This window comes from Anser cygnoides, chromosome 2, assembly GCF_040182565.1.
Source record: "Anser cygnoides isolate HZ-2024a breed goose chromosome 2, Taihu_goose_T2T_genome, whole genome shotgun sequence".
Classification (NCBI taxonomy): domain Eukaryota; kingdom Metazoa; phylum Chordata; class Aves; order Anseriformes; family Anatidae; genus Anser; species Anser cygnoides.
In genome coordinates, this window is record NC_089874.1 from 128,645,159 (window position 1) to 128,657,536 (window position 12,378).

The 12,378-nt window shown below is 38.2% G+C and overlaps 1 protein-coding gene across 8 annotated transcripts in view; it reads right to left on the bottom strand.

Moving 5' to 3' along the window:
• Nucleotides 1-12,378, bottom strand: part of NCOA2 (nuclear receptor coactivator 2) — a 202,746-nt gene that overhangs the window by 29,188 nt on the left and 161,180 nt on the right. For all 8 annotated transcript variants that reach the window (XM_013172477.3, XM_048077045.2, XM_048077042.2 and 5 more), the window contains 2 exons: nucleotides 5,291-5,501; nucleotides 1,312-1,521 (listed from right to left, as the gene is read on the bottom strand). In XM_013172477.3, coding sequence (XP_013027931.2) covers nucleotides 1,312-1,521; nucleotides 5,291-5,501 — 421 coding nt within the window. The remainder of the gene's footprint in view (nucleotides 1-1,311; nucleotides 1,522-5,290; nucleotides 5,502-12,378) is intronic.

Genomic DNA, 12,378 nt, shown 5'->3' on the forward strand with positions numbered 1-12,378 from the left:
AAAATCCACACATGTAAAAAACAATAAAACAATGCACACACCCACAGACATATATTCATACCATTTATACATTTTGATTTTATACAGTCTAGAGAGCAGATAAAACATGAATTTCAGATTGGATTACTGCTCTCTCCAGTTGCATTTTGCAACATCCTTAAATGAATGCTAAAAGCCAGCCAAATAATTATTATTCATTAGTTCATTTATTCGATATATAACCAAGGAGAAAAACCCTCTGAAGAGGGTAATTGTTTCATCCGCTGTGCAAAATTTGCTTCAATATTACATCCTCAGGTTTGTTCTGTTTGTGTACATATTCTATCAGCTAAAATATGTGGTGTGCTAGAGCAAATGGCAGGAACACAGATAATACTTGCTAACTTGTATACATAAGATGAATAACATCCTCAAATATGTATACAGAAGATGAAAGTAATAGGACATTTGAAAGACTGCAAGTTGACCTCTAAACTACTCAAATAAGATATTTCAGAGTCTGTCAGTACATCTTCCTTTTTTAACGTTGATGCAAACTAAATGTAAAATTTTGGGAGTGAGTAGCTAGCTGAAAGGACTTAATATACCCATTTACTCAGCTTTCTTAGCAGTTGTTTCACACTTGAACAGTCTTGGACTATGTACTAGTTGAAATAAGTCAGTCAGTCAGACTTATCTTATGAAACCCCCTCCAGTAGCTTCATACAGTATTAAGACAACATGAAGAAATCAATGCACTGCAGACCAGAGACAATCCAGGACAAGGGGTAATACCATTACGAGATCTGATGGTTCCTGAAAAGTTTATGTTTCAGCAAATGACAAAAGCATTAGATTTTCTTTCAGTTAAAATGAGAATTAAGGCTACTAAGTGAAGGATAACTGAGGGCAACAGCAGGGTCAGATACACATCATAAGGGCAACAGTAGTGTCCACAATTTTGTTTTTGAAAGGACCTGCACAAAGAAGTGGAATGCTTCATTTATTTACTTTCTTGAGGCAGAAAGATTTGATTTTTACCTAAGCCTCAGCTGAATCTTGAACATTGATGTGAACAGACTCTAACTGCCAATACAATGTGTGCGTCTGGAAATATTAAGGGAAGTGAAAAGTAGTGCAAAAAGAGCATGCCTAAAAATATGCAGAAAGTTCAAAGTAGATATGCCAATAAGTAACAGCACACTACAAATAGGTTTTTTTCCAGACTCTTTGTACACATATGTTCTGTACTTGCTAATAACCCCAACATTAAGTTACTTGTGATGTAGTCTGTTATTCAAGCACATTAAAACAAACAGAAAGACTTCTTACCTGTGCTACTGTTTCCTAAAGTTCCTTGACTTCCTATCATCCCTTCGTTCCTGCCCATCAGTCCCGGCTGAGGTATTACTGAGTATGGGCTACTCGTCCTTATGGGTGGGAAAGCTCCTGCACCTGTTGGGTTCTGCAGTGTGATGTCAAGTGGTAAATTCTGGTTTGGTAATAACCTGCCCAGTTGCCCTGCTCGTGGGTTATTAAAAGCTAGACAGGAGGAGCAAACAAAAAGCAAAGTTACAAGAATGGAAACTTCACTCGTTAAAAAAAAAAAAAAAAAAAAAGGAACCCAAACACACTTTAAGCTCTTGGGCTGAGCTATTTATTTAATGCTCCATTCTACATCAGTCTGAGAAACATCCCGTCTTGACATTTTCATGTAACTTTCAAAATGGAACTTTCTGACACTGAAACAGTTATGACATATGTTTTTAAAAACTTAAATGATGCAATTTAACTTACAGAAGAGACACTTCAGGAAAACATACCACTGTGTGATGTGCATACTACTGCCAGTTAATCTCATACCTAGTAGAACTGTAACTGTGTACAGATGTCGTCCTGAGGCAGATTGTAAGGAATTATCTCAGTCTTGAAAGTTATCTAGCATAAGCTGTGTCCTTGAAGAAGTTACCAAAATTAAAGACAGGTTGAGTCTATATCAGATCCTGTAGCACTGTTTCTACATCTCATTCCTATTTTTTAAAATATATTTTTGTCATTAATAGAAATAAATACTTTTAATGATTCAGCAACAAAGAATAAATGGTCCAGATTTAGATCTATAACACCATAATGTTCTGGTAAACAGAACTGTGCTTGATGGTTACTGTCATCTTTATATAACTATTTTCTTCTGTTGAGATGTTCTGTGCTCTTAAAATCAGTCTCTGTAAAGAAAACTGAAGACTGTCTTAGAAAAATGAACTTCAGGACTTGATTGGCAAACATCTGTTTCAGCTGGTCTTTGGAAAATGTTCAAATGCATGAAACTGTCTCCTGTATTCACAAGCAGTTCTCAAACGTCAGCTAAACACTGACCATGTGCCTGTATGACTCAATTTCCATTTATATCAAAAAATACATATATACACATTAACCATTTTTGTAAAGTTCTTATTTGCAATAATTTATGATAGCTTCCACTAGGAGAGTTTCTGACTGAACAGCAAGGCGACTTCTGCATTTTTAAGTTCACCACATTAGAAAGGATTCAAAGAACTTCTTTCTTATTTTAGATCAAAGTAGTAGTGATACTTCTGAATTTGAGAACTTAGACAAGGTTTATTAATCTTGTTTATAAGTACGGAAACATCTTTTTTACAAAGGTCTCTGTTTTTCTTCTTATTCTGTGAAACCAAATTATAGGAATTCTCTCTACATATATAAATTTTCTGTTAGGCGAATTTGCTTGTATGTACGTAGAAGGAATAAATTACTTCACATACACCTAATTCCTAACCATGACATCAAAATTTTGTCTTCACTGTCTGTTCAGACAAGCAAAGAAAACTTACTTAGGAGACAAAAATGACTTTCCCAAGTTTAGGGGCACCCTAAAGTCTTGGATTTATCCAAAGCTTATCACTATAGATAATTTCAGAACTGTTTTCCCCAGTAGTTTGAAAAATCACATAGATGAGCAACTTATTGTTATAGGGGTAGCTTTGAAAGCAATCACTGACACTACAAAAAGGAAAGCTGGAAGTGCAGCACAAAATAACAACATGGATGATGAGACGTGATGGTGCTCTACTGTTGGTCAGGATAGGACTGAAGGAGGCTCTCTGTCCCCCAGGCAACAAACTCTAAGAATCTGGCAAATCTAACAGCTTTCAACAATAAAAAAAAATATCTTTGACGGGTCAAAGTATTTAAAGTATTTTCATGTAAAACCTTTACAAAATGAAAGGTAGTTATTTCCCTGGGGGAAAAAAAAAAAGAATGAAATTGTATATGATTTGACATTCATTCTACATCGCTTTTCTGTGAGCATACAAAAAGCCACTCACTATTTCTATACACCTGTTTTGTGTACGCTCTTCTACTGAAAACAAGGCAGAAAATCCCTATGGGAATTAGGCACAGACACAAGACTATGGAAGCTAGGGGAAAAATTTAAGGATTTTAATTTACGAGGGAAACAGGATGCCTCTTTTTTAAAACTGCTGCTACCCACCAAGATGTTCTCATTTATAATCATGCTGTTACCGTATTGTCAGTAGCTTTGAAAGCAGATTTAAAGCCAAAGATGTGAAAATGATTCCAAAGTTCCTTCGTGCTATGTGATACACAGATATAGTCAATAATACTGTGTTTATAGGACAAAATGGAAAACAATTAAAACCAATATCCTATTTGACAGTACTGCACATTAAAAGTTTTGGTACTATGCATCATCTAAATGACTCAACAAAATTTAAAGATTTAGCCCAGCAAACCCTCTGACGAAAGTAGGATGGCAAAACAGTTCTTTTACATTGTGGTAATAAAGACTGATAAAACATGAAAAAAGACCATCACTGGTCATAAATCTTACTACACGATACCTAAATATATATATATATATATATATATATATATATTAATGACAGACTGAGTCATCTAAAATTCATTGTCTAGCAATGAAGATGTTAACATTTTCCTGGGAGAAACTTTAGGAAATGAGCAGTTTACATCCTATTTAAAAAGGATGTGGATAAGAGAAAGGAATATCACAGAATGGCTTTGGTTGGAAATGACCTCCAAAGATCACCTGGTTCCAATCCCCCCGCCATGGACAGGGGCACCTCTTTCCCTGGACAAGTCCCAACTAACCTGCCATTGAACACTTATCAGCCAAAGGAAAGGCTTAACTCTGGAAAACCAAAAGGAAACAACAGACCTCGCTTCAGAAAGAATACACTAAAGATTTCAGATGACTTATGTGCTGCTGCTGTTAGTACTCCCATACTTGCATTCAGTTTCAACAAATAATAATTTAAGGATGTGAAATGGCTTTAGTGTAAATTTAAACATTAATATCTACTTAAACATTTCTAAGAAATAATTTGAGTTCATTTCAAGTGAACTGGTATTATTCTTCAAAGAAAAAATACTTTCATATAATCATATATCATGTAATCATATACTATATCATATAATCAAAAATACTTTCATATAATAAATTTTTATTAAAAAATGTATTCTAAACACTTTTATTAAAAAAAAAAAAGCCAACAAAAAACACACCAGCGCTATACATTTAAGGAAGTGAACAGATGCTGCCATCCTAGCCTACAGGGGAAAAAACAATGAAGCAGTGACCTTGTATGCTATTTTCTTCAACATTCATAGCTGATAACACTCTTACTTTGCTTGCTTGCCACTATTTTATGGTAGCATACTAACATTTCAATCCCGATTTGCAAGTTAATTGATAAAGTTAAGGAACACGGTCAGCTGGAAGCGACTCAATTAAAAGCCACAATTTCAGATTAAATTTATGCATTCATCTTAATCATATTTCTTTCTATTTATCCTGTGGTTTTAGAAGAATATTTTCTTTCATCCTTTGGAAAGCCTCACTTATCCCTTTTACCGAAAGAACTGCTGAAAAAGAGCAATCTACGTCAACACAAAAAGCAAATGCTCATGGGGCCAAGAACACTACAATAGCAGCATCACCCATAACCCATAATCCATGCGGCAGGGGAATTACGTTCCGACAGAAACATTTAATTTATTTTGAAATCATCCCTTATATCTCCTCAAAAGGGCACCAACTTGCAGAGCACCGTGTGAATTAGATGTAATCTCCAAACGTGTTTCAAAATGAGACGACCGCAGATGGCGCTAGGTCATCACACAAGACTAAGGAAAGGCTGAGAAACTGCCTTGGTTCCTTGCCTGGCTTGACAGGGGAGGAACAGACACCGCAGCCCCCGCGCTTTGGGGATTCACAAGCTTTTCCTACACGCGCGCAAGCTGGACTCACTGCTCTGTGAAATCCTCATTGCTGGTTTCTGGGTGGCCACAGCCGCGCCGGGGCTGCCGTCACTGGTGAGCTGCATGAGGTCATTGATGATGGCTTGCTTGTCGACCGAGCCTGCTGGCGCGCTTGGGCGGCTATCTGGGAAAAGCTGTGGTAACTGGCTGTTCTGCAGGTCATCCAGAATCTCCTCCAAGTTATCCAGCTCACTGCCTGGCTGCAAGCAAAGAAAACATGGCACACGTTGCTGCTCGCCTGCTGTCGGTGTCCTGCTCACGCACTGTTGCACCTGCACTGGCTTGAGATGTTCCCTCCAAGAAGCCCAGTGCAAAGCTCACAAAGTTGTCAAAAAGGGACTGTGCAGGCTTCCCTGGGCTCATCTAGCTTGCTCTTGGAGAGCCTGGCATCGCAGGCATTACTGGCACCCCTTCAAGACCTTGGCATGGGTACATACAAAGAGCCACACGATACGTACCTCACGCCAAAGGGAACCAGGAGGCTTCTTGTCATGATCAGTGCAGGCAGTACATGTAATTTGGCAGCGAAAGAAATCCCACAGTGATGAAGATGGGGATTTATGTAGGTATAGCAAATATTTCTTTCAGCACAGTCGTATTTCTAGTCTCTTTATGATTTGATTAAAAGCATACGATGGAAAAGTTGCTTCATGGCTAAAACAATTCCCCGCATGTATTTTCTTTGTTACATTAAAAACCATAACAATGAAGATGTGTATAGAATTTAACTGGCAAGAAACACACATTTCAATGAAGCTCTATAAATTAACAACGTCAACTAGTTACTAGATTTAAGAACTTATTTTGATCACAACTTTTAAAATCTGTGAAAATAACCTCTCTACAGCAAGAAAAAAGAGAAATCTAGTTATGTACCCCTCAATAAAAATTTAACGTGAAATGAAGATGGCAAAAAAGATTAAGTTCATCCTATACTAACATAAATATTGACCCGCATATATTTTTCAAAGTTGATTTTCACCAGTAATGTTTTTGCCAACCTATTTGTCTGTAAACACTCAGAATTAAAATCTTTTGCTTACTGAAAGTTGGAAATTATTACAAGTATATATTGTCCAATTTTAAAACTTTAAATAGGCAAGGCTTTTCCAACTTTTTGGTGTAATAGTTACAAATAAGCAGTACAGTCTCGGTTACCACTAAGTTTCACAGGAAACATTTTTTGACAGTATTTATAACAAAAATCAACCCCAAATCAGTACCTTCTTTAAAAAACCTTCAAACATAGAAGAGAAGCAGTGAGCGAGCAGACAGACTCAACAGATGGGGACCAGAGAAACAACAATACAAACACGCACACGCTGTGATACCATTCTTCCTGTTCTTTTTTGTCTCACCACCACATCATGAACATGAACACTTATTCACAGCATGCTTGCACTGCAGTCACCAGGCAATAGAGAAATACCTGAGATGAAATACCTTCAAACTACCTACCAAGGCACTCAGCCTAGCTAAGATGCAGTGTGCTAATGCTGTATTAAACTGCTGCTGCCACCACTAACCTGCAGAGGTAGCTAAGATGTCACAAGGTTACATCTCTACATACCTTTTTTGGATGATTTGCTGCAAATAAACATGGTATTACACTTTACTCCTTCCACATGACCTTGTACACCTATAGATCAAGACATATAGTGCAGAGAGGGAAGAGTTTACTCTGTTAAAAAACAGCACGTGGGTGATTTGGAGGCTGGTGTTAGTGGAAAAGTGGTAGGAAATCACAGAACCAAGAGGACTGGAAGAAATGTAAAACCTCAAGGCAGAAAATCAGTGTCTGCCATTTCCAACAGAAGTTGATATAACCTCTTGTTAAAGACAGGCAGTGACAGAAAATCCACAGCTTCCCAAGGGAATTTCTTTCAGCACTCTGCCATCCCTACTGTTCAAGTTTTTTTTTTTTTTCTTTTTTTCCTCAGTGTCAACACAAAACCTCCCCCACTGGAATTTAGTCCCTTCCTTCCTGTCGTATTTTGAATCTGGAGAACAAATTGTGTTCCCCTTTCTTTTAGTCTTTTCTGTATTTGAAAGCTGCTTTGTACTTGTGTTTTGGGGTTTCAGGCTAAAATGAAGTAATCTCAACTTTTCAAATTTTCTTCATCGTATAGCCTATTTTCAAGACCTCTTACAATTCTTGATGCTCCTGTAGCCTGCCTTCAGATGGTCCACACTCTTGTTGCAGTGCATTGTCCAGAACAGTACTTAAGAGGAAGCCTTGCAACTGCTGAGTAAAGCAGAAAGTTTACACATTTGATGGAATGTTCCAGAAAAGCCTGTGATTTTTTTTTTCATTACATGACATTAGTGATTCTCGTTTATCATTATTGCATTTGTTCATCCTGAATATTCTCCTAAGAATTTTCCAACATATCTCCTAGTTGCAAATAAGTTGAATTCCTCCAAATAAAGTTGTCCTCCAAAGTATTTGCAGGCATGCAAGTATCACCTGCAGCCTTTACTAAGTGCACTAGTATTCTAGCATCAGGTCATTTAGGTTAACAAAAATACTGAATACCTCCAGATGCTGCCCAAACGTCTGCAGTACCTCCATTATGACAGTGAATCCTTAAATAACTACTTTGTGTGTAAGGATTTCCAGGCAGCTTCCTACCCACTCACAGCAGTTTCATCTTGACCATGCATCTCTGATCTGCTTACGAGAATACCACGTGTAACAGTGCCAAAAAGCTTTGCTAAAATCAAGACACATAGCATACACTGCTTCTCTTCAGCCAAAAAGCCTGTTACCCTGTTGCAGAAGGAAAATAAATGGGTCTGACATTGCCTGCTCTTGACAAATCCCTACGCTGCCTCGCTACCTTCCAGGCTTGCACAAGCAGTTTGGTTGACACAGCACACCAACAGAAAAGGTCGAGCCAGGAGGAATTGAATGTCATTAGAAGAAGCCTAAATCATTAAGCAGACAGGTGATAAGCAGATTCAAAAAGGCACTCCAAGAGACAGTCAAGAGATGTTTACAGAAGCTGCATTTTGAGCACTGGGAGAGCTGGTAAAAGAAGCTTGCAAGAGCCAGTAGAGGAGACTGATGTAGAGTATCATGAATTATAAAAGGATGATTCAATACTCTTTGGGGGAATTAAGACATATGGCCTTCATTAAACATATTTTAGAAAACAGTGAGGGAAGTTTTTATATGTTGCAGGGTTTTTTCCTTTGGTTATGTGCGGGACTTTGTGTCTCTTTTTTTTAAACATTCTGGCTACTGCATTTATTTCTTTAAACATCAGACATAAAAAAAAAAAAACAACAAACAAACAGAGAAGAACATATTGATCCAAATGTGTCAGAAAACTGCAATCCCCAAGATGCTTTTAATTCCCCTCAGGAAGTGCCAAAGAAAGGCCAAATAAAACAGATGTATTTTAACAATTTTAACAACAACAAAAAAACATAACTTTTTTTTTTACTTTAATATAATCAATATCAAATATTTTATTTTATTTATTTTTTGATGAGATGAGGGTTCTCAACAGTTGCAAAAGCTCCAAGTTAGTTTTAGCTATGATGTTAGCCTAAGACTTTCCAGACCCACCCTCAGATGGCACCATATGTGCAGAAACTAGTGTTAAAATCCGTACTTGGTTAGTTTCATGGGATTTTTCTTTTATTTATACACTATATTTATTTTGCTAATGGCCTAAATTGAACTTTATGTAAATAAAAGGCACACCCTAAACTCCCTCTAAAACAATTATTTGTCATGAATTAAAATATATATATATTTCTGATAAAGTGCAAAGGAGCACAAGAACGTTCTTGTGCTAACTCTAAGCAACACAATTATTACAATCTCAGTAGAACTGAGAAACTAAGTCCTAGAATACATTAGACAAATCGTGCTTGAAAATATTTTTCTATTTGAAAAATTGCCGACTTTTGAAGTGCTTATCACCATCACAGAGAGGAGGTGGAATCAAATATTAATAAAATTCTTTCAGCACTACTGACGTACAGTTACACCTAAGCATGAAGTTTGGTTTCCAGATGTTGCCATGTGAGAGTCTAGATTCCACTGAGGGGATCTTTCCGTGGATTTAGGCCTGGATGTGTCCTAAACCCTGCACCCTCTGGAGAGCTCTTTTCCACCATGGGCAATGCCCAAGGCTTGCACCGAGGCTTTATTCCAAACTTCATACATGTATACACTTCCCTTAGAACCACACACGATAGAGGCCCCTTGGACTTTTTCCTTACAACAGGATGACTTTAGGTGGGGACACAAGTTGGGGATTATATAAGGCAAGTATAGTTTCAAATTAGCTCATTAGCTACCTCCTCGGCACAGGCAAAACATTTGGCCATGAAAGAAAAACAAAAACCTAATCTCTGCTCCCAATTGGCCACAAATTAAAGGATTAAAAAGAGGGAAATGTAAGTCAGAAGTGAAACCAATATAGTCTCTTTCTCCCTGCTGACTGCAGTAAACATACAGTTGGCTAGACATCCTGTTTTATTATAAGGATAATCTACTACTAACTTATGGAAACTGTTTTCTAGAACTCTAATTAGAAGCTATCCAGAAAATGAAAGCCCCGTTCTAGGGTTTTGATAGAATTTCAAGAAGAAACACGTGTCCATCATTAATACAATGTATTCTGGACATTAAGAAATAGCTTTTTGGATGATAAGGATGTGTGTAAAGAAAATATTTTAGTATTGGGAAGATACTAGTTTCCACATAAAACAAGAGGACTGCAGTGTTGACAAGATGCGTGAGGAACACCAGAACAGTTTCTGAATCTGGGGAGAAAAAGGTACATGCTTATGAAGATTTCTGGAATAGCACCGGTGGAGACAGTAGCGTTACAAAGTTCTTTTCAGACAAACAGGTTGTCTATATTGTCTGCTGGCTAAATGAGTGGCAAATACATTTAGAGATAAGGATTTAATTTTATGCTATGCCAAGTGCTTTCTCGGAGAGTAAGTCATGTCAAGTTTCTACGTCTTGGTTTCTTTATCTGAAACATGAATGTAAATGCACACCCAATTTTACAAAAGGGTTTTGCAGCACAAAATAATACAGCAAAGCAGAATGTTTCTTTTGCAAGGTAACACACAACATTGTCCAGTACGGGATATTTCTGTGATGCTCCCCTATGCTTTCACTCTGCTGCCCTCCGAGCTGTCAGCCAGTCCCAGCAGATCTGACAAAGAACAGCAGCCTCAGATAAACCAGGTTTCTCAACTGTTTCCTAAAGTCTGTGATGGAGTAGATGAAAGAGATCCAGTTATTGCGACCGCTAAGGTAAGGGGCAAGGAGAGCCCCTCGATAGCAGCAGTCCTGCTCCTGCCAGTGCCTCCCCGGCAGGTCTCTCTCTTGTCCTCTCTCCTCCACAGCGGCCTGAACTGGAATAACAATCAGCCTGATAGAGCTCGATAACCATCACCACTCCGAGGAAGGGAAAAAGGTGCAGAGGCACTGGAAATATTCTCTGCCATTTGAGAAAGGCTTCCTGTCAGTTGCTGGTCTCTGCAGAAGTGTATGTTTAAACACGCTACCTAGAAGGGTGCTATTTTTAGGTCGGTGGTGCACTTCAAAGCATTTCCTGTTCAGAAAGTCACACCAAAAGTAAAAGGAGAAAACGTAATGGCTCTTCTGCCCCCGAACGGCCCTTGCAGAGGCCATCCCAGTGCCGTTCCACGGCAGTTTCCAGAGAAACTGAACATTCAAGTGACTAATTACTTAAAAATACAACATTCCTCGGGGAGAAGAAGTCTTAAATAAACCTGCAAAATAGGTAACACAAGCACACAGCTAATTTTTACATATGGGAGGAAGAAGGGGGGGAGGGAAAAGGACACAGGAGGATGGAAGAATTTAGCACAAGAATCTGTGTTCTAGTCTTGTACTAAATAGTTCCAGCTTTGATCTAAATTTAGGCAATGAGCACTTCCTGTGGGAGACCGTCTTCCAAAGCCGAAGAGTTTTTGATGCTAAATATTTTCAGTGATTTTATAATTGGAGTAAAGTGGTTATTTGTTTAAAGGCCTGGCCTTCAGCTAGATAAATGCTTACATTATTTTATATTCCCCACCATTTCCTCTCCTACTCCATGTTGGATTTCTCTTGTTTATTCAGCTCCAGGTTTCACTGCATTTTAAGTAGGTTTAAAAACTCTATTTAAAACCAACAGGAACAACAAAAGCCCCTCTGTCATTATCCAGCAGCCTTACAAGGCAGCTGCGGAACTGGCTTCTCCTTGCCTCAACACTGGGGAAGCCCCAGCTCTCCAGCCCTCACCACTCCAGCGCGTCTCCTGCAGGGCTTCATGTTTTCCTTAACAGCTCTTGGCCCTTCCAGCACCTCCAGTCCCTTCTCTCCTGGGAGAAAACCTCGGTCTTCAGACTTTAAGAAAAGGCAATGCATCCACAGTCCATACTCCAGCCCCCTCAAATCCCTCCCTCGACCTCAGAAACACGAAGTCTAAAAATAAAAAATGAACAGACTATTCATTTTAAAAAGTTCGTAAAATTGGGGACCCAGTTTTCAAATGTTTGAGGTTGGCAATACTTGAAGAAACTGAAGCCTCTTTCTTTAAAGTTAGTCTTTACAGTTACCCGTTTACATTTAGGGTGAGACACAACCTGCCTGTCTTTGGTCACTAAAAAGTAAGGCAGCTCGTTTAAACCAGCTGTCCAGGCTACCAGTAGTAAATAGAAACGTCACTAGACAGCAGCTTACCTTCACTGTTTTAAATGCCTATCAGGAAAACATAATGCTGCCCCACCAAGTATTTATGTACTTTTTCACCAGCCATAAGAGAAGCTTGTAGGACTAGCTTAAACTAAATTGTAGATAGCTACTTTCCAGAGGGGATAATACCTGCCCATTATGAATGGGTTCACAGCTAAGCTATTTTTGGTCTACTCTACAGAGATCATGAGAGAGAAGATTGTAATTCTTTAAAAATTTTTATTTTTTGGAGAGTAAACCTTCTGAAGGCCATGATTTTGATCTTCTCAATTACTTACATAGAAGTAATTTTTTTGGTGACTACTAAATTCTACATTCTCGTGCAGTATCAGACACTGAGG